This window comes from Stegodyphus dumicola, chromosome 9 (genome assembly GCF_044657685.1).
Source record: "Stegodyphus dumicola isolate Sdum_Otavi_A_Nest chromosome 9, ASM4465768v1".
Taxonomy (NCBI): Eukaryota; Metazoa; Arthropoda; class Arachnida; order Araneae; family Eresidae; genus Stegodyphus; species Stegodyphus dumicola.
In genome coordinates, this window is record NC_140776.1 from 182,578,531 (window position 1) to 182,601,820 (window position 23,290).

Here is a 23,290-nt window from a genome sequence, read left to right on the forward strand (position 1 = left end):
TCATAAATCTTTCGAAGAAGGAATGATGTTGAACACTGATGGATGTTATCACCTCATAAGGTATTAACTCCCACCTTCTTCGCGAGCCTTCGTGGTGTAGTGGTCTGCACGCTCAGCGCGTAATTGAGAGGTCTGCGTTTCGATTCCCGACGGTTTTTCATCTTTCTTGCGTCCAAAATACCTAATGTCGCTACGACCTGTTAAAAAGGTAATTTTTGATACTATATTTTAACTGTTAATTCTTTATAAACAAAATAATAAACTTAAATCCTAAACTGGGCTTTCATCATCTTAAATGCCACGAATATGGAAATTTAACAAAGATCAGATATCTTTTCCTTTTTCTAATAGAAAAAAAAATCTGATGTGTACACCACATGACTTCCTTGTACGGAATATTAAATTATACGCATTTTTTCTTGCATTTCATTTATACTTATTAGATTGAATTAAACCTACTTCGCCGACAACTCATAAACCACAATAGAATAGATGCATTCTTTAAAATTCACTTTGTTTACCATAACGACACTCTGGCGCTAGGTTTACTTAACAGTATTATATTTCATTCATATTATAACTCAGAATGCACAAAATGTATATCATTTAAAGAATTATCTAATCGTTGACACATGTTCTATTCAAATACTATAATAAAGCTGGAATGATGTATAAAAGAAATTAAGCGAACAAAACAAAAAAGAAACAGTTGTTCACAGACGATTGAGTATTTCTCATTTAATTAATTCAGTTCTCACTTCGCGAGAAGGCAAAAATACATAAAAACTCAAAATATCTATATTAAAAATTACGAAGTAAATCTCAAACGCTTATTTCCTCGAAAATATTCCAGAAAGAATTAAGCATGATTTAATTGACAACAATAAATGAATGCGTTATCTTTGTTGTTGCGAAGCTAAGTTTCTCTAGATTGGCAACAAATCTACTAGTCTCCTGTTTCAAATGTAAACATCAATGGCCGCCATTAAAAAAGGCTTAGCGCAATTAAACAACTTTAAAATTGCTGATAATTCTAAAAATATTGCACACAGATTTACTAAAGGCATAACATCCTTAACCGGAAGATAAAAACAACATAATTCAATCATTTTTAAAGCAAAAAATGTACAATTTACCAACATATAAGAGTAAAGAAACTGAGATCACTGAGCCGGGTAACAGAGTGGATATATATATAAATATATTTATATATGTATGGTGCGGCCGATTGCAACCAAAATACGAGGTGCACATCTACATGTTATAGTCTTATATACAAAATTTCAACGTTCTGAGGCTACTGGTTCTGAGTTATGCGAGATACGTACATACATACGTTCGTACACACGCCACGAAAAATTCTCTTCAGAATTAATTTTAAAGCAGTTTTATAATTTTTTGAAGGAAAAGTGTATTTTATTCTGTCCTTACGTACAGATATCACTCAAAAACATCGTTAAATAGCATTCGATAGCGGTCAAAATGGATATTTTCGTTGAAATATGCTGCCTGAAACTTTTCGCGATTACAATACTTCATTTTTACTTCTTACAAGGAAGTAAAAAAAGGATAGAGCCTTTAGGCCAGTCTTGGGCCCTGTAGGAATCTAATCGGATAACGGCTAGCCTTGTTTGCTTTCCGTTGATTTCTGCTACGACAGACTTCACAGTTTCCTTCCTTGTGGAACAATCATTTTTTATAACAGCTTAAACAGATCCTGTTCTTTTGAAATTTCATGGTTAAATGTTAAAAGCACAATTGAGTATATTTCAAGTATTGTAAACGTAAAAACTAGTAAATCTCTCAGGTGAATTCACTTCAAATCAAAAAAATATATATATATTATTAAAGTAAAACTTTATCGTCGCGCAAATTTCAAGGTATATTCTAAAATTTCGCAAATTTCAAATTCTTGCAGGTATTGAATAAATCCGTGAATTTCAAATTTTTCCGATTTTATTAGTTTTACTTCCTTATACAAAGTAAAGGAACTATTGAATTCGCGAATAATTTCGTGTATCATATTTCAACAAAAAGATCCATTTCGACACTCTCGAATCCATTTGAACGATGTATCCCACTCTTAGTCAAATAACCTTGGTGTAATTTGCGGAAATCCAAATGATTTAATTCTAAATTCTTTGTAATATTCTTCAATGATTCGGTATCTAAAGTTTTCCTCCATTTCCTGTCTATTCTTAGTTAGGCGATGTATGTGTAAATTCCCCGATGCAAACATTTAGATACAAACGAAATTTTTTTGTTATTCTTTTCTCAATCTAGGTAAACATTTATAACCGAAAAAAAAATCTGTCGCCTTTTGCGGAGTAAAGATTATTATTTACTCAAGAGATGAATCGTGAAATGGTTATAAGGAAAAAAAGCTACAGTTTATAAACGAATATTTTTTTCTTTTGTTTTGAGCAATGCTTGCGTTTTAGGAAAGGCATAATCTTCCCTGGTAGATAACCTTTCTAAAAAATAAAAAAAGAAATTTAAAAAATGCAGTTGAAATTTCTGTACTTCCTTTTTCTTCTTAATCTTCAGGAGCTATTTGTTGAAAGCTAGTTTCAAAATCTTCAAATCTTTAGCACAGAAACAATAAAAATTAAATTGACTTAAATACGGGGTTAGAAAGAATTGTAGTTTTTGTAAAGCAAAAACGAAAACTAGGACTTAGCAACCAAGTTATATCCTAGTTCCCCCCCCCCTAGAAGGAATTTGTATCTGAATGCGGAATGTAAAATTTATCATTAATTCTCTGTTCCACTGCAGCACAAAAAGCAGAGTTAACTCGGGATTGAACAAGTCACGTGTTGACGAACCTTTCTTAAAAATACGTTAAACTGCAATTCTTTCTAAAGTCCAGGCGGAGGTTCAAAACCCTGAGGACTGGCTTGGCTGCATGGGCGATTTTGTGGTTTTCCCCATGTGTAACGTGTACACGAGCCAGTTTCCTTTAGAAAGTCCTTCACGGACGCATCTCTCCCCTTAGGCAGATAGCCCTCGATTGATTTGCAGTAATCAAATAAACCAAACCTTCTCGTGCACATGCTGGCTTTTACTGACTCTTTAGAGATTGTCTTTAATAGTCGAAGGTAAATTCTCTTGAACTGAATCAAAGCCAGTTTTCCTTAGACACTCAATAGCTTGTCAAATAGCTCTTGCCTGCTTTGCCATCTCCAAATAACGTAACCTTTTTGGTGTTGTTGCTTATGATCACTTCTAATATAAGCACTGCGTAACTACACAAAGTATATAAGCATTGTATATATTATTAGATTAGATTTAGATTATTAGATTCATTATTAGATTTAGATACGAAATTTGTTTCTGGTTATTCAAATAGTTGGCAACATCTTTCGTATAACAACTCCTAACTGATTCCACTTCAATGGCATTGCTTGATAAAAGGAATCAAATCTTTTTATGATAAACTGATTTAAACAAAATCTCATTTACTCTGAAAAAAAATGGTTTAGAATCATTCCTCTTCATGTATGGCACATTATATTATTACTGTTTTTGTCAATGTTTTCCTAAATTTTAGCCTAAAATGTATAATGATATAGATATGGAACGCTGACTGATGACTCAGTGCCACGACGTAGATTAGAATGAAACAAAAAATTACGTTTATCACTATGACGAGTTTCCGTTCACTTTGGTTTGATTTGGTTTATTTGATTATGGCAAAGCACTCGAGGGCTATTTGCCTGAGAGGTGCCTTCGTCGAGGACTTTCTAGGGAAAAATTGGCTAGTGTACACATTACACGTGGGGAAAATCACGAATACAGGTACTTTTCTTATATAGAGATTCATATCATGAATATTTTAACATTTTCGATTACTTGGTAGAACTCCATATTGCTGGAAATATTCTATCGAATCTTTTACAGTGGGTGGTAATTCAAAGAATCGCATGGCGAGACCAAACAACGCGAGAATCAAAAAGAGAGTTTCGAGAATAAAATGCCCACCAAAACATAAGGAGATGTGATTACCCGAAGAGGCCTCTGCAGCTAGCCCATTTGCCGGGATTCGAACTACCAGCGAATACCCCTCTCGGTGGCTGGTAAGCCCGTTCACTTCGGAATAGTAACTATATATATTAAAGAAAAGGAGGTCTATCTATCTAGGGGCAGGGATGTCTTCGTAAAAGACTTTCTAAGGGAAACTAGCATGCATTCACTTTACACATGACGCTATTTATGCACATAGCCCGTTCGCCTGGGATTGAACGTGGATCGCACTTCCAGTGTTAAGGGATCTTAACCATGCAGCCAGTTACGGGGGTGGCATCAAGTGCTTATAAATTCTAAGGTAATTTTTCCGCTCATGTTCTTTTATCACTTTGGAGCCGCCGTCTGAATGTAAAAAAAAAGCCAAGATTTCCGTTAATTCAACGAACACTTGATTGAGATCTTTAATTTTTGGCCAATTTTATGAACAGAAATATCCAGTTTTTCGTGTTCACTGAAACGTTTTTCATTATTTTCTTGCCTTTTTAAGACCCTTTAAACACTTGATTCATTTCAGCATATCCGCTCTCCTGTTCTTAAGACTCGATAAATTGTTCTTTTTTATATTTGTTTTTGTAACTTTAACATAGCTACTTTGTTTCTTTTGGCATCCCAGTTATAAAAGCATACTTATTTTGCTCTTAATAGCTTTCTTTGAGTGCACTGGAGATTTATAAAACAATTATTAGCATTTAACTAAAATTACTATTATGCTGGAAGAAATAAAGCGTTTTTATCTTGTTGGAAGAAATAAAGCGTTTTTATCTTGTTGGAAGAAATAAAGCGTTTTATCTTGTTGGAAGAAATAAAGCTTTTTATCTTGTTGTAAGAAATAAAGCGTTTTATCTTGTTGTAAGAAATAAAGCGTTTTTATCTTGTTGGAAGAGATAAAGCGTTTTTGTCTTGTTGGAAGAAATAAAGCGTTTTTATCTTGTTGGAAGAGATAAAACTTTTTATCTTGTTGGAAGCAATAAAGCCTTTTTATCTTGGCAACTGGAAATTTTTATGTATTTATCTTTATAAGTTCACACGCAATTTTCCGGCGTATAATGCGCACCGGTGTATAACGCCCATCTATAATTTCGAGCTAAATTTTTAATTTTAGGTATATTTTCCGTATAACGCGTACCCAATTCTTTATGAAGAAACTTAAAAGATGCATGCGCAATATCTTTTGAGGTCAGTGATTCGAAGACTTTTTCTAGCATTTCGAACTGACAAGCGATAAGGGGAACAGTATGTGTGTGTTAAATGCTCAATGGAGTAAATATACCTGCAAAGAGGGTCGATTGTATTCAATGCAAGTGTCCAGAAAATGCTATTGTAGGAAATCGAGAAAAGGGGGATATAATTTGGAGTAAGAATGCACTTATAACCCGAAAGAATTGGCGGAATTATGATGTTTTCTCTTTCTGGGGTTATTTGAAGCCGTTATTTCAAAAGGAACATCGAAGGTTTTAGTTGAAATATACAGTTGATCTTGTGTTACTTTTAGTAGTAAATATGCCTCTTGCCAAACGAAGCAATACAGTGCTGGTTTCAAATGCAAAGTCATTCAGTTTGCGAAAGCAATAGGAAATGGAATGAATGATGATTATTTACTTAGGGCTTAGAATAACAATGTGGTGAAGATGAAACAGACTTCAGTGATGTGCCTGAAGATATAACGGAAAAAGAACATGACGAACTTTTCATTTTATCCGATAATGAAATATTTTTAAGTTCAAAAGGTATATCATTTCTTTTAAATAAACAGCATAAGTACACGTAAAAATTTAACTTTTGTATGCTGATTTTTTCCATATTTTTAATCTATCATTTTTATATCTGGAATATAACGCTGACCCGTAAATTTCGGTCATATTTTTGGTGTTAAAAGTGCGCTTTATAAGCCAGAATATACGGTAGCTGTTTCAAATTTTTATCCTTTATTTATTTTCCTAAATCCTGTTCCGAGTTATTTTACCAAAGCCTGTTCTAAAATTGGATAACTGCACTAAAATCTGGGACTTCTGGTCGCTTTACGTAATTCTCATATGCATCCAAATTATATTATACCTCATTATCGCTTGACGTTTCTGCTTGTGCTCCCCTTAGGCCAAGACAAGATTCTTGCAATATCCCAATAATCCTGTTTTTGATGAAAACTCTTTTCTGGCAAACTGAGAAAAGGGGAAGGGGTGACTATTTGCACATTTTAAGGGGCAAGAAAGTCTTTAGAAGCGATGATCATTATTACGAAACTGAGTGCAAAACTTGCCCGGGGGGCATCACCTCCGACAACGAAGGCATCAGAATCGTAAAAATGTCGTTAATTTTGTATCGGAAGGTCAATAACACGGTAGTGCATCTCGTTAGCTAGTAATTTTAAGGACAGAGAACCCTAATATCGAAACTGACCTCAACGTGTCCTCTATTTGAGGTTTTGTTTACGTCAGTAGACAGTTTCTTGTATATTCTCAACAGTAAAAGACTTTTTTACTTGTTCTATTTATATATATTTAATTGCAAGATGACTTTCAGGACGTCCTAGATGGCACTTGGGGATGTTTGAGCGGAACTGTGTGCTTTCGGTCACTTTTGACGTTGCCAGAATTATAATCATACTAGTTTTGATGTTTTCATATGATCACAAAAGAAAATTTCATTGCCAAAAATACTACTATAGCTTTGTCTAATCCACTAACGATCAATTGATAACGAAATAATCATTTTGAATTTTTTAAATACAATAGAACTTCAGTAAAGTCAATGACTCTTGATGTTCAAAATTCCTGTTATGTAGATCGCTTGCTTTTCTTTCTAGACAAAACAATTTATTAGTTTAAGTTTTAATTAAACTAATATTAAATTAACTTAAATTAATAATGCTGTTTTAATTAACTTAAACTAATAAGTTTAAGTTTTAATTAACTTAAACTAATATTAAATTAACTTAAATTAATAATGCTGTTTTGATTAACTTAAACTAATAAGTTTAAGTTTTAATTAACTTAAACTAATATTAAATTAACTTAAATTAATAATGCTGTTTTAATTAACTTAAACTAATATTAAATTAACTTAAATTAATAATGCTGTTTTAATTAACTTAAACTAATATTAAATTAACTTAAATTAATAATGCTGTTTTAATTAACTTAAACTAATAATGCTGATGAAATGATCATTATTCATTTACTAGCAGCTACGCTGCCAGCCTTCGTCTGGCTTTTAAATGTAAAACTGCGTAGAATTTTACTCTGCAGAACAACTTCATAAAAAAAATTTAAAAAATTTATTACATATAAAAAAATTAACCAACTTTCCGTTGAAGAAAAAAAACATGCAAAACTTTTCAATATCTTACAAACATTGAAATAAGCAAAAAATAACATGAAAGAGACTCAAAAAACAAAAAATTCCGAGCAGAATTTTACTCTGCAGAACAACTTTATCTAAAAAATCAATAAAAATGTATTATATATATAAAAAAATGACAATGAAATATGCCAATCTCTCAAAAACAGTGACATAAGAAATACGATGAAACATTGTTGCCAAACCCATATTTCTAAAAGAATGAAACTATTCAAAATGATGCGATCTCATCAAAAATCTATCAACAACAATAAGAAAGGAAAATTGTTGCTAAAATCACATTTTTAAAGATGTGAGAAGTGTACTCGGAAGCTTCATTTAAAATATTTTTTAAAATACAAGATATTATCATTTTTCCAAAATTCCTTCTCTAAAAGTCGCAAGGATGAAAGTTTAACGTGTCCAAAAATCAAAGAAAAATAAACTGTACATTTTTAAAAGTAAACTTTTTAAGAAAAAATCCCGTTGAAAAGGTGTTAAGCTCCCTTTGTTAAATAAATTCGTATTGAATCGATTTATTGAAACACGAAATTTAATTTAAGTTCGTAAAATAGCCTACGTTTCATGACGATGTGAAAGTGGAGTGTGTAGAGTAAAATCTCGCTTTCCTATAGCCCATTATGTCTCAAAATGACGCGATTTCGTCACAAAACATAAAATTAAAAAGATTCTAATTCGAATTTCGAAAAAATCGCTTCGAGGTGCACTGCCTCTTGTCTAGATGCACCTATGTACCAAATTTCGTAGCCGTGGTTCTATTAGCTTACGCGCAGCGCGAACGAAAGACACACACGCAGACAGACTCTTTCTTTTATTATATGTGTAGAGATAAAATATTGTTAAGGATTTTGTATTTATCTAGCTATTTTTAGTAGAATTGTAACTGAAATTGCTTTATTTTCTCGTGCCATGCTACGCGGGACGAGTCTTAAGAGAAAGCTACGCCGAAAAAGTTAAAATACAGGAGCAGGAGCATTAAATAAATAGATATCTCGTAATTTATATTTAAATTGAATAAATGCAGTTGTTCGTTATCTGTAACTGTAATTCTTCTCTTTTGCTTTCCAGAAACCTCGAGACAATAGAATTTACCAGAATGTTCTCGTGCATGATTAAAAGCTTTAAAAAGCCAGAGAAAAACATCTCTTCAGTTTTATGCAGTGCCTATCTGGGCCACTGTGTACAAGACTTATAGACACAAACTACAGGTCTTTCAGAACAAAATACTGAGACAAATTGTTGACTCCCCATGGTTCGTACGTAACCTGCAGATACATAAAGAACTAAAAATAAGACCCATAGCTGATCAAATTTTCACCACGAGCCACAATTTCTATGCTAAAATAGAACTTTCTCAATATGAACATATCCGTAATCTGATAAATTATGATCCTACTATAGAAATTGCAGCAAAGCGCCCAAGAGGCATCTTCCATAACAGCAAATGGTGAAATGTGTATATATTGTACATAGTACTATTATCTTTATTTTATCTTCATTGTGTCATTTTACCAGTGTCTTTGAAACTTTATAGACTTATGGACTTGATCCGTGTACCTGGATCTTCAAAGAACTGATCTTATATTTGTCATTTTCGTAATCTTCAAATTGTTATATCAGAGACTTTGTAATATTGTGGACTTATGGACATGATCCGTGTACCCGGATCTTCAAAGCTTTGATTATTTATTGCTAGTGTAAAATGTTTTTCACCATTTGCCACTTCACTCAAATACCGCCGTCCCTATATGTACATAGTGTATAGTTTCAGTAACTCATGTGCCTCAGTGTTGTTCTGAGAGTTCCTGTTGCTCGAAACTGAAATTAACTGAATCGTCTTTTCTTCTAATCTAAACTTAAAATCGATTGCTCTTCTTTGCCTAACAAAAATTTTTTGATTAATTCATTATTAAAATAATGTTTAACAATTTAAAGTTGGTTTAACTTTTTAGCCCAAACTGGATGTTAGTCCCGAATGGAAATCGGAAATTCTAAAGATATGCTGTTTTAAAATATTTGGTGATTTTTGCCGTTGATTCGAATTTTATGTGGAAAGTGATATTTAATAAATAAAGTAAATACACGAAAGGTTAATAAGTAAATAAAACTTTTATAAAGCCATCTTAGTAAGGAAACTGAACATCGATATGAATAACTGACAAAAAACAGAAAAATGTATGCCAAGTCAGAAGAAAATTATGCTTTATAATTAAACTAAAAAGACAAAAAAGATGGGGGCAATAGGAGTGAGTGTAGCAATAGACTAGTAGACTGTGAGCTCAGCGAGAGAGTAAAAAAACCATAATAAACCTTTTTGGGCGATCGTTAAAATGTGAAACCTTTCATTTTTTTAATTTTATGATTTTGTTATAATAATTTTATTTTAAACCTTTTATGAAATTATCGTTACTAACTCATAAAACAGAACAGGATCTCCGTTAGAAGAGCTCTTGCTGTTTAAAACTATAATTAATCGAATCTCGAATTACTCTCAAATTACTCTGTAGACCGAGAAAATCGGTTGCTTTCTTCTCTAGACCAATTTTTAATTCACTTTAAATTGCGGATGAAATTATTATTATTAATTTATAAAATACAAGAAATATCAGTTATGTGGACGCTGATGCTCAAAATTCCAATTATCTGAATCATTTTCGTTTCTCTTTAAATTAATAAAATTGAAATGCTATCAATTTATTTATGCGATTTTAATTTAATTCGATAAATAAATTAAATAATATGTATTTTATTGTTTTATCTACGTCACCAATGTCAGTCTTTTTAAAATAGAAATAAATTATGCATTTTCTTTTGGGCGAATCAAAATTATTTCGTTGTTTTATTTTAATGCATTAAAAGCAGAAACAAAGTGATGTGTTTAGTTTCAGAGCCCATATAAGCAAGTATTAGATCCTTGCTTCGCTTTAGCTGAAAAAAGAAATGGTTTGCATATTAAGAAAATATTAAAATAAAGAGAAGGAAAAAAAATCTGAAATGTTTCAGATTTTAAATTACGTCCAAAGGTGCGTGTTTTCAACATTTTGTGTGTTACCATGTACTTTGCACTTAAACCATAAAAATTAGATCAATAGCAATGTCGCAAAATAATTTAAAAAAAAAATAAGCATATATTTAGAATTTCCGATACACTGTTACACTGATACGCTGATATACGCGCTGGAGATAAAAAGGGTTTTTTTTTCCCCCGTAGAGTCTTGCCATTGCTTGCTTTTACATCGTTGAGTTTGTTACTGAAAAATTCGTTGAAGTTTTACAAAATAGAAAGTCGATAATAAAACAAATTCCAAATTTCAAATTTGGGATTTCAGGTGCCCATATTCTCAGTAGGATTACGTCTTTCAAAATTATATGGCTCTAGATACCGTTGTTTTATCACAATGCGAGAAATATACATACATTTATGCAGGTTTTTTCATTATTTAATTTCTTCAAATGTAATACAGGACTCTAACATTTTGTGGCAACAGTTTGAAAAGTGAACCGACATTTATAGGAGTCCGACGCAAAATGCGAAAACGAAAGTAATAGTCCTTCGGGACTCAAATCCCTTTGGACTAATAATAAAAAATATATAAGCTTTCAGATTTTATATTACGCCCGAAAAGGCGCTTTTTTAACTTTTTATGTGTTATCTTTATTTATTAAATATCATGTTCTTCGCACTTAAACTATAATATCCAGTTTAAGAGCAATATCGCAAAATAGTTTTTAAATGAGCATACTTTAGAATTTCCGATACGGCGTCTCACGCGCTGGAGATAATTTTTTTTCTGTACAACGTTGCCATTGCTCGCCTTGAAATCATTGAGTTTGTTAATCATAAATTCTTTAACGTTTTACAAAATAGGAAATCGATAATAAAACATTTTCCAAATTTCAAATTTGGGCTTCCAGATGCCCATATTCGCAGTAGGATTACGTCATTCAAAATTGGATGGCTCTAGGTGCCGTTGTTTCATCACAATGCGAGAAACATGCATACACTCATTCAGATTCTTCATTATTTAATTTCTTTAAATATAATGCAGGTCTCTAATGTTTGGTGGCGACAATTTGAAGAGCGGTTCAGAGCTTTATAGTGAACCAACGCAAAATGTCAAAACAAAATTAACAGCCCTTCTGAGCTAACGCTTCTTTGGGCTAAAAACTATTTCTCTGTTTAATTTTATTAACAAAAATATTTAATATATATATTATAGAAATATTTGGTTTAAAATACTTCCAATGGCTTTTCGTAAGCTGTTTTTTAGAACTTGTATAAAAGCAGTTCTCTTGATACAGTTGCGTTGGTAAGGTGATTAGTAAGTAAAAAGGTACCTCTGGTCTAAAATATCGTGTTTTCTCTTAATTATCCTATGGTAGCATAAACCTTGTTAACAACTACAGCCCTTGATACCCAGCTAGGTCTTTACATAATTACCCGGGTATCTGATTTGCATTCAGTTCAAAGCAATCAATTCACCACTGAGCCTCCTATAAAGCTGATTCAATAAGTGAGTTCACAATATCTGCAGGAAATGTCGATCTGATTTCTGTGTGAATGGCTGCACAAAGGTCGCATTCGCTCAGATCTGTTCCGTTACTTCAGTACACAAAGAAGGGCTCTGTTTTCCAAAATATGAAAGAGATTGTGCCTGATCACTAAATCACTACTCTGTCAATTTACGGTTCGCTTACAGTCGATGACGGAGTTTCGTTATTATCCAACTGTGTATAACACCAAAAGGAAGTACTGTTTATTTACTTTAAACCGGATATAAACGCTAAACCGGAAAGACGCTTGATTTTTTTTCCTATGTACCCCACTGTTACCTTACCGTCCAGAACAAGTTAATGCTCAGAATATTAATTTGAAGGAAATGATTTTCGATTTATAAAAACTAACACTAGGATTTAAAGCTCGTGATAAACCATCCGGTTATTATATGGTTATAACGAACGTTTTCCGCCAAAACACGTTCTTAATAAAGTTAGGAAAAAGAACATGAAAGCAGTACCTTTAATGCGAATAGTAATCATTACTCAAATCTATGATTTTATGCCAACATTTTGGTAGTTTTTCAAGCCCTTCGCTAGACTTCTATTTAGTTTGTAAAAACAATAATTCATCGAAGCAGGCAGTCAATTAGTTAAGTAAGTTTCATACATATATATTTATTTTACGACAGTTATAAAGATGATAATCAATCAAATGTGGCTTGCTTCGATATGGAAATGGCAGACTTGTCGGCAATAATGTCCGAATGTTGTCCACAGTCATCGAAACCAACCCAACCTCTCAATTAATTGATAATTTTGTGTGATTTTAATAAACATCTTGGTACTTCCTTGATAAAACGGCCGCACTACAAGCCTTTAAGGAGATTTGGATATTTGCATATTACAGATTGGGAGGTCGGGTTTGCTAGTTTTGGCGATTAAGCACGCCGACCTTAAACTGAATTTTCTTTTATTAATTTAAATTCTTTATTCTAGGTACGTACTGCCCATGATCATCTGGTGGCTGAAATATGAATGTCTTGGAAGATCTTCCATTTGGAGTTGAGTAACTCAGAAAAGAATGAATTTAAATCTGGTAACAATACGCCGATCCAAGAGACTAAAAATGTAGCCAAAGAATTTTGATGTCTTGATTCAAAAAATAATTAAAAGTAGAACATAGAGAACGATTTTAATGCTATAAATTTGGTTATCTTACATTTCAAGTCGATATGTCATAATTCATTTTGAAAATTAAAATAGAATGTCAAGCGAAGGAAGCAGTTCAATTGTATAGCTAAGCCTTATCGGTGTCTAACAACAAACCAGAGAATTTCAGCAAAATCAGAAAGACATTAAACAAACAATTCTTCAGTTCTTTCTGATAACACCCTTTCATTATTTCAAATACCAAACTCATACCAATCTTCTTTGATTATTATGAAGTGGAAATGATATGAAAACGAAATAAATCTATAAAGAAACTTATATAGTTATCATTGACAGTATTGGTCAGTTTCAATTCGGAACTCATGGATACGGAAGGTCAATGCAGTTCCACAAATGGTGTCTATTCTTGATGAGGATGGTGAGTCCCCAGACTGTGGGACTCATCCTAATGTGTCTCTTCGCGGGCTGCTCGACAACTGTTCCCATTCTGCCATTACGTGAAGTTTATTCTAGTAGTCCAAATATATTTCCCCAAAATCTGTACAGAGTGGGTCCCTCGCTTATTGCAACCTCCTCTGACAAGAACAATCTCTCAGCTGAACTTATTAATAACCACAACGTTTCAGATTTCATATCACATGTTTCTGTAAATGATCGAAAGTATAATTCGAATCCCTCGAATGTTCCGATGAAACATCAAACTACTTCTGCTTGGACATCGAAGGAAAAAGTAAGCCATCCGAGCGTAGAACTTCTTGCTCGGAGTTCTGAATATGTGAACAAGATTTCGAGCCAAAGTACAGTGACAGTTAGTTCGAAGGAATTAATGAAAACATTGAATGATTTCTTCGATACAAATTACAACTCTCAAAGTCCTGCTCTGTCCGAAAATCATTTACCGACCACTTTATTCCGTGTGAGAATTGCCAATACGTATAGAGGAAAATCTCCTAACCCAACAAATTCTTCCACGAATGTTAGGGAAATATCACATTATTCGAAGCATATAGATGAAGACTTTTCAAACTCCAGAATCAAAGATGCGTTTAACGAACGAAAAGGTCTCAGTAACAGCCAATCTGCCATAAGCAAGGAATTTGATGGTGGCAGAAGCACTTTCTCTGTTCCTGCAAGAGAAATGGACGGTACATTAAATAACAAACGAGTCGTACTTGTAGCTGTTAAGCCTTCGCCAAGACTTCGATTCACTTCTCGAACTATAAATAAAGTTTACCGTCCATACAGACATGACAGAGGAGGCAGGAATCTCCGACTGCATTTACAGGATTCCAAACCAAGAGAAGGGAGGGAAGCATATGATCCTCTTCTTAGTAAAATCAATCAAACTCATTCTTCCATTAATATATTTAATTACACTCATCATATTTCTCCATTACAAAGAGATTCTGTGCTTCCATATGTCCCTTTTAACGAGACTGAAAACTCACATGCTGTTACTTTAGTCCCATATGAAGATAACATAACCTCATCTTCAGGAACCATCTCCCGTAATTTAACGATATATGAACTATTAAAGCCACGTTTGCGCTCTACTGATCCCAGTGTAAGTAACGTTAATGAAAAAGACAGTGTTACGGTTGCTTCAGAACTAAATGGCATTCAGACATCTACGGTGAAGTATGATGACTTCACACACCACACGGGAGAAAGAAGTATACCAAATAATGATACCACTCCCTTTTTCGTAACCTATGGTGAGAGCTTCAGCAATGAAGTTGATTTTCCTGGTGACGTTTCACCTCAAAGAAGTGATTCCATTGGTGATGTAGAATTCATCTTAATTCAAAGGAATAAATCGATTGATTCCCCAGATGTGATGGCAGCTGTAGCGAAGAAACCTGAGGAAAACGAAACTTCTTTTCATTCAAAAGAATACATCAGTAGAAGTGCCGATGTCGTGATAAAAATCGACGATCCGTTTCGAAATAATTCCAAATTATATAACCACATCAATTCGGAGAAACCAGATGTAAGCCAACAGTACCCATTAAATGAAACATCACAGTACGATACTTTAACTAAAAATGAAACGATAATTGTTACAGAAGCGGAAGACATTAAATTTACGGATAGTTCCAAAACGAAAATTTCAGAATCAAGCGATTCAACTGCATCTCGTGACAGCTTCGCAATTAAAATATTAGAAAATGGGACTCATATGTATGAAATGGACACAATACGACAACCAAAAATGTCCGATTCTCTCAATGTCGATAATACACCTTTCAAGAGACCAAAGATAGATCCGAAGATTTTTTACGATTACTTCATGAAACTGCCAAGGGCGAATTCGTCAGCTTTTGATTATGGGATTTCTGAATTTAGCCCTGGAAATTTTTACCTTTATCCTGATATTTACAAAAGGAAACCGGTTCTGGACGTAGCGTACAGCAGACCGACACCATTGTTTAAGATTCGTACGCAAGAAATGACCGAAGAGACACCTTTCGACTCCACTACTTTCGATTCAATGAGAACATCTGTGAAAGTGTCAAGTACCTTTTATCCTAACAGGTAATTGTAAAATTCAACAAACTTTCTGTATAACTAATGAAATAGTTTTCTTATGTTATTTATAGTTTATATATAGTTTATTTATAGTTTATATATAGTTTATTTATAGTTTATATATAATGTACAGTTTCCTTAAGTATTTTGTTCTTAAGTAAAAGATAATAAACTGTTTCGATAGAAGGTTCATAACATTAAAGAAAAAAGATTTCGAAAACAGAAGTTTTATAATAAGAATGCCAAGTGAACTTTGAATATTCTTCAAACAATTTCCATAACAGAAAATTTTTAGAAAATGTGAATCCTGGTGACTTGTATAATGGTAAAAATATCGATTTGTTAGGCAAACTGGCTGGTATTCCCGTTACGCATGAAGAAAACCGCGAAAACTCCAATGTAGCCAGCCCCTTTTCTTAGATTTCATCCCGGATCAAACTACCATATTTAGCGGTTTTTACCGCTCAGCTGCATGATGGGCTGATTAACCCTTTGCGGCACAGTGTGTCCGGTCTGGACACACCTAAAAATTTCCTTCTGTACGCACAGAAAAAAATGAATGAAAAAAGGTTTATAAGTTACTTATAGGTTACTCTGAACCTTCTTTATTTATAGTAGATGGCAGCTCAACACAAAACAGTCCATATATTTTAGCCATATTTAGTTTTTTAAGACCCTCATTTTTCAAAGAAATCTTCTAGATCATTTTAGGGTATAAAAGAAATTGTTTAAAAAAAATTCTATGTTTTTTTGGCTGTATGCTAATCTCCTTATTCTATATTAGTTTTAAATTTTTACCTTGAAATCTTGCCTAATTCAAACGGCGAACCCTAGGTGTGCTCAGACCGGGCTCACTGATCATCTAGGACAACTGAGAGTCTGTATTCTTTGTTTCTCCGCATCTCATCGGTCAGTTCATTAACAACAGTGCTCGTTTCAGCACTCTTTTCGAAGCTCTATTCCATCAGTGTGCCACTTTGGGCACACCCACAGAAATAAAACGATAAGTGCTATCTTCACATAATTTAACTTGTGTACTCCTCTAGGCCTAATTAAACTGCCTACCTTTTTTTTTATCAAAACTCCGACTTTAAAAAGCAGCGTGCCGGAAAGGGTTAAAGAATGTAGGACACTACCAACGTTCAGACAAAACATCAAGTTACTAGAACAGAATCACTCCTTTGCCTGATGTATGGCAAGAAATTGTTGATAATAACGAGCTATATATTTGCATTGAAATAGCTTTTGAGTATAAAAAGAATGGGTATGAATTAGAGGCAATACATCGATACTTCTGAAAAGACTTTATAGCCTTAGGTATAAACATTTGTAATCCCTCCATATGACTGCCCTGTCTACCACTTTCTGCCAAATTAATGGAAGGCGTACACCACCAGTACATCCACTTCTGTTGATGCCCCTCAGTGATCACCCGTAAACTTGGATAGCATGCCCTTTGGTCTTGCAATGGATCTCACGCAGTGGTTCATTCATTTTAGTTCTAAAATGAATGAACCACTGCGTGAGATCCATTGCAACAGAGATCATAATCATAGTCAGCGGACTCAAGAGTCATAGTCAGCGGACTCAAGAGTCATAGTCAGCGGACTCAAGAGTCATAGTCAGCGGACTCAAGAGTCATATTTAGCGGACTCATATCAGAGAGATCGTAGTCAATGGACTCATAAGTCAAGAGACCATAGTCAGCGGACTCATATCGGACAAGTGTAGCTAACATCTCCACCCTGATAGAAATGTTGGCATGGTGATTATTACAGTACTTCCCAAGCCACCGTGGCAGGAAATGTGTGACGGCTCTTGTATTATGACAGAGCGCATTTTTATAAAGGATGAGGTATTTATCACCTGAGGCAGCACTGAGAAGAAAGCGACGTCTATTATTGGCAATGAATCCCATCATCATCATCCATGACAATGCGTGATTAAGGATCTCCTGCGATGGTAGCCGTAAGAGATAGAAGAACATCCGCATATTCGCCGAATATTAGTCCGTGTGACTGTAAACGTTTCTCAAAAAATGAAAGAATCACATTACAGCAATAGAATATTAAACATGTTTAAAGCAATCACAGAGAAGAATCAGCTGATGTGGAAGTGCTGATCCTGTACTTTATCTTCCAGTAATTTGGCAGAAAGTGGTAGATATGGCAAACCATTATATTGAGGGATTGTAAGTATTTGTATCTACAATAATGAAACTTTTCAAAACTGTTAGTGTGTTGTCACTACTTTGTAGCCAACTCTTGTAAATTAAAAAAAAAAACTTGTTGAATTGCATCTTAAAGTCCTCTGGAATATTTAGCATGAAAGAACTCATATACAATATTTACTATATTCTACATATCTAAATGATGTAATTTTCAAGTGTAGCTGCGTATCGAAATTTACGAAATAGCAATTTTTTTTCCCTTGAGATATCAAAGCCAAGTTTAAACAGTCTGACATAATTATTTCCACCAAACCTGTTGGATTGGTTTGTTTTGGTTAGTTTGTGTGACTATGGCAAAGCCTCAAGGGCTATCCGTTTAAGGGGAGGACTTTCTAAGACCTTGAATGTTGAGAGCAATCGTTCTTTTCAAGCTTATTTTTAAGACACCAAAAACCCAAAGTCCCAAAAGTCCCCAAAAGCCAAAGGGGGGCATCCAAAGATTCAATGGAATACCTCTTTACCTGCGTTATTAATTTTCTAAAAACTAGTTAAACGAACGGTTCTTGGGAGATTGATCGTGGACAAGTCAGATATTCTTTTTATAAGGCTCATAAGGGTTAGCTTTAAGATATTAAGACGATAGTAAGTTAATTTAATACTGTTTTTAGATTCAAGTATTTGAGAATTTTAAATGCAATTGTATTAATTGTTTTAATGCATTTGTCATATGTTTCTGAGTAGGAATATTAACTTTTTAAGGCCAATTGGTTATGTAAAGATGTAGACCTACCTATGTTTTTCGGAATGAAGTTAATTACTAATATTCTAAAGATCCAAATTTTTTGTACGAAATTTGGTTCCGGATTTCATTAATAATTTAGAAATGGTGAAACATTTTACATTTTATTTGTTTCCGTCTTGTTTACATCTTATTAATAAACTATACTAGCATTTTGTTCTTTGAAAAGATGAGTGTAATTAACCCTTTAAATAATTTGCCATTTTTGGCGGCATTATTGCTATTTTGATAGAAAATAAATTACTTTAAATGGAATCACAATGTTTATCTAATTCAATGTTCAGTGAAAAATGTTAAAACTCTTTCATCTGCTGTTAATCTAAAATTTTTATGATTCAATTCTTCATTTTAAAGTGCTTTTATGATTATGAAATGCTTTTCTGCATGCCCTTCTTTGTGATATGGAAAACATTTGTACTTTTCAACAAAATTATGTCAGTATAGAGTTAAGTATTGATATTTTATTTTGTTAATTACTATTAATTCATTATTTCTCCGAGGACCTCAAAATGGTACGGGAGTACATGTATTAGATTATGGCGTACATGTATATTTTTAAAACGGAAGATATCTGGAATAAATAAAGTTGTAAAACAAATAAACTTTTCATTCCAAACAAATATGTAAGCGATAAGACTGCTGTCTGCTGCTGCTTTCTTGCTACAAAATTATCAAAAATATAAGATTTTTGGAGCAATCACATTTAATGTGCCGATTAGTGTGTAGCCGCAACATTTTGCTGAAAATAAAACTGAAGATTTAATCTGACTTCGCCTTCAATTTTTTAGTCATTATGGATCAACACTTCTAAGCCATCAAAATTCCTGCTCCTGAATATATTACATATATATATATATGTAATAATAAAATTCCATAGTCAAGAATACAATTAAAATTCTAACTGTATGTTCTTTTCAATTTTAATGGCGGCGGTCTCTTTTTTGAAAGTACGTGGAGTTAAATCCAGAGCCCCGTAGTCAAGTTGTTTTTCCTGCCTTTTCTACACGTACAGTTATAGAATGTTCTGGAGATTTTTAAAGCGAACTGGGATGGCTGACGAGGCTGAGGTCATTTCTTGGAAGCTCCGCCTTTCCAGAGGCTATAAAAGGACTCGCAAAGGAATATCGGGGTCTTTTCTTTAATGTAACGATGCAGTAAACTTCATACAAAAAGTTATTAGTAGTTCTTTTTTACTTACTCCGGAGATCTGATTTTGTAACTGCTATTTCTCTTGAATAATAATAAATGGATCCTGTTTTTTAAACTTATCGTCTGATAATTTAAGCTACGACTACATTTATGATTCTTCACCAATCTATTTATTCCGGATAAAAGCTGGTACATCACATATATTATTATTATTATTATTATTATTATTATTATTATTATTATTAAGAAAATATATATTAATATATTATAAGAAAATAGTAAAATTAAATTTAAATAATTCTCTTGCGCCATTGCTGCAAGGAATGAAAATTGAATTTAACAAATATTCTCTATTCGTACAAAGCAAAGAAAAATATTAAATTTAAATTTAAAATTTAATTAAGAAATTTTAATGGCAAAGAAATAAAAATTAAAATTTTAAATAAAGTGTTTAGTTAAGCGAAAGGAAACTAAACTATTTGAAGAACTAAGTTACATTTGAAAAAAATGAAAAAAGTGAAATCAAACAAGGTAATTACGAACAGAGAATATTTGCTAATATATTATAATATATTTTCCATAATAACTTATCTAACCAAAAGTAAGTTATAACACTTGTACAGAATTAATTAAGTGGATCTCATCTGCAGTAGTTTAGACGTCATTTCCGCTTTGTTTGTTATACTCTATCATAATTTGTTTATTCTTAAAACTTCGTAGCATGCATTCTCGTAATTTTTTTCTACTTGCATATTTCAGAATGCAAGATGTTACAATGAAATTTGGAAACCGCGTCGATCTTACTACCTTACCTACAATCATAACGAAAGACAAGAATACAAAAAATGATGAAGATCCTGATGATGCGGAGTACCGGGACGCGATTGATTCAGGATTCACGATGGAAAAATTGGCTTACCTGCTCATCGGCACGTGCTGTGGTCTGAGTATACTTTGCCTTTGTGTTGTGGTCGTTGCAATCAAATGTCGGCGTGTCCTTGTAGAGAAGAGAATCAAGTCACAGTTCCGGAATAGGATGTACCAACACGAGCGGATGAAAGATGCGTCTACCCCATGGCAACAACAGCTGTTTGATCACTTCATGTACATCCACAGGCATCCGGACAGTTCCACGTCTAGTGCTGACAGCTGCAACTGCCGTTGCGTCACGTGGTCATTAGGACCCCGAAATTTAGATGCCAACCGCCCCATCTTACCACCCAATCGCAATAGTCAGTATTTGTGTGGGCAAAAGAAGCTTCCATTTGGTGCTGCTTCGACTCTGAGGTACGAATCCATGCTAGGTCGCAACAAGCGACCTTCTCCGCCACCATTACAACCAGCAAAAAACGAGCAGCCAAACACAGATTCGTCACACGAGAATGATTCTCTGGATCAGGACTCTGATTCTCGTGACAGTGACGGTCAAAGACAATGCACGTGTATTGATTACACACTATGGCCAATGCCTCCTGGAGACGTGCGTAGAGGGATATATGGTATGTGCCCAACTAGCAGGAGATATGACATGGGGGAATGCGGTCAGCATCCGCCAGTGGAACTGCGTTCAATCGCCAGAGACTGTCCACCGCCAGTTACGGGTTCCAATTATCTAGATCGGTCGGAGGGTGTGGTGTACTGGTCATCTAATGAAGAAAGACTTATTTAACAATTTTGTATGGCATATTAATAAACTAAGGTATACTTCCTCTCTGGTCTTTCCATTAACATAATACCTTTTTAGTTTAAACTGCTCTCATGAATACATGCTGTACCAAATTGCTACAGAAAACTAAAATGCTGCCAATTTTGAGCTATATACAAAATCACAAAATCAGCAGTATTTCGATTTTCTGCAATGATTAACTTCGTGTTAAGCTCTTTATGCTGGTGCAAAAGTTTTATATTAAACAATACAAATATTCATCTCAGATCTTTACACAAACAGAATCTTAACGAATTAATACACATCGTACGCCATACTGAAAATAAATTTAGTTTCTATTGTTTATATTTAAATTTTATGGAAAAAATGAGGAACAGGAACTAAACATCTTTAAAAATTAGAGTAAACAAGCAGTACTACTACATTACAAGAAAATGAGGAGATAATATTTTGTTGCATATTGGGGTTCTTACTTAAGCCAGATCTGTCAAGAATAATACGGGCTTCTGAATTCGTGAAATCCAAGGGCCCATAATACCCATACGTTATTAAGACACTGGTAGAGAAACTGAATTATTTTAAAAAACCTCATTTATTCATCAAACATTTCGGGGGGTAAACTACATATACAATAATTTCGAATTTGTTCATCGTAATTATGAGATATAAATACACACTCGTGTGCAAAATTAAGAAAATTTGCACATTATATCGAATTTCTAAAAACCTAAAGGAGAGATTTTAATGAAATTTGATATGAATATACGTTTATAACCGGGAAAGATATGTACTATTCAAAAGTCATTTTATGTAAGCATGATCGACGGTCGTTGAGGAGTCCCTGTGGCTATCGATCCCACTCCTGCAACAAGCCAGTTTTCAACTCTGAAATGAAACTGCCCTCGCAAGAATATTCTAGATATTCTCTATAGAATTAAGGTTGGAAGATCTGGCGGGCCAATCCATGCAGCAAATATTCATAGCAGTCAGGGAGCCTTTACCAAACACGTGTGCGGCCGTCCAACTTAATGCTAGCCCAAACTATTACACCCCCACCAGCGTAATGATCCTTTTCTCTGACGATGAAGGTATGGTTGCCAATGAAAATGAGGAAACATTCCGGAGTATCTGTGGAGTCAAAACCACACACCTCCTTATGGTATCATATTCCAGACTGTATCCAGATACAGGTACGTCTAGAATCAGTGCCAGGGTGAATCTCGATTCGTCTGCTAAAAGTACAGTGCTCCATCGATGTCTGATCCAAAGCGCATGCTCTCTGCACCATACTAAACTCTGTTTCTTCTGTTGCAGTAAGCGAGATGCAAACAGCAGGTTCTTCTGACCTGTCTCGTAAAGCCTTCGGGCATCTGTAAATCGTGAAACTCAGGTTCGAGTGGCAACACAGCTCACGTAAGAGCTGTGAAGCTGTACCAGTCCTGTATCGCCACACTGAAAGTGCCAAATAATGATCCTCATTCGTCATTGTGGGTTTTGATTGACCTTGTCCAAGGCTTTTCGATATGGATCCAGTGTCCTGAAATTCTTTCCACAAATTGCAGATGACATTGAGGTTACATTGAACTCTTAAGACACCTGCGCTTATGATGTGCTTGGCTCAAATCTCATTCCAATATACTTATGTTTGTGGCTACTCCATTTAGCTGATACTTTATAAAATTTACTTAATTCTTGCGAGAAATACAAAGAATCTTATGAAGAAGTGCGAGCACAGAAACCGCCGAAAGCCCCTCGTGCGTTTATATCCTTTCGATAATCACAGCTCCGCACACACGCACGTGTAAACTTACGAATTCGACTCTTAATATTTGCATGATTCTTCGGCGGCATGATTAGAGCTTTTGGTTCAATACTTTTCGTAAAAATAGACATAATTTGCAAATTCTCTTAATTTTGCCCACGG

At 34.0% G+C, this 23,290-nt stretch overlaps 1 protein-coding gene across 1 annotated transcript in view; it reads left to right on the plus strand.

The window, feature by feature from the left end:
• LOC118187128 (uncharacterized) overlaps positions 1 to 21,409 on the plus strand; it is a 100,893-nt gene extending 79,484 nt beyond the window's left edge. The window contains exons 2-3 of the mRNA XM_085824435.1: positions 12,880 to 15,588; positions 20,460 to 21,409. Of these exons, the coding sequence (XP_085680561.1) occupies positions 13,433 to 15,588; positions 20,460 to 21,369 (3,066 nt within the window). The 5' untranslated portion in view covers positions 12,880 to 13,432 and the 3' untranslated portion in view covers positions 21,370 to 21,409. The remainder of the gene's footprint in view (positions 1 to 12,879; positions 15,589 to 20,459) is intronic.
• Positions 21,410 to 23,290: the final 1,881 nt, after the last annotated feature.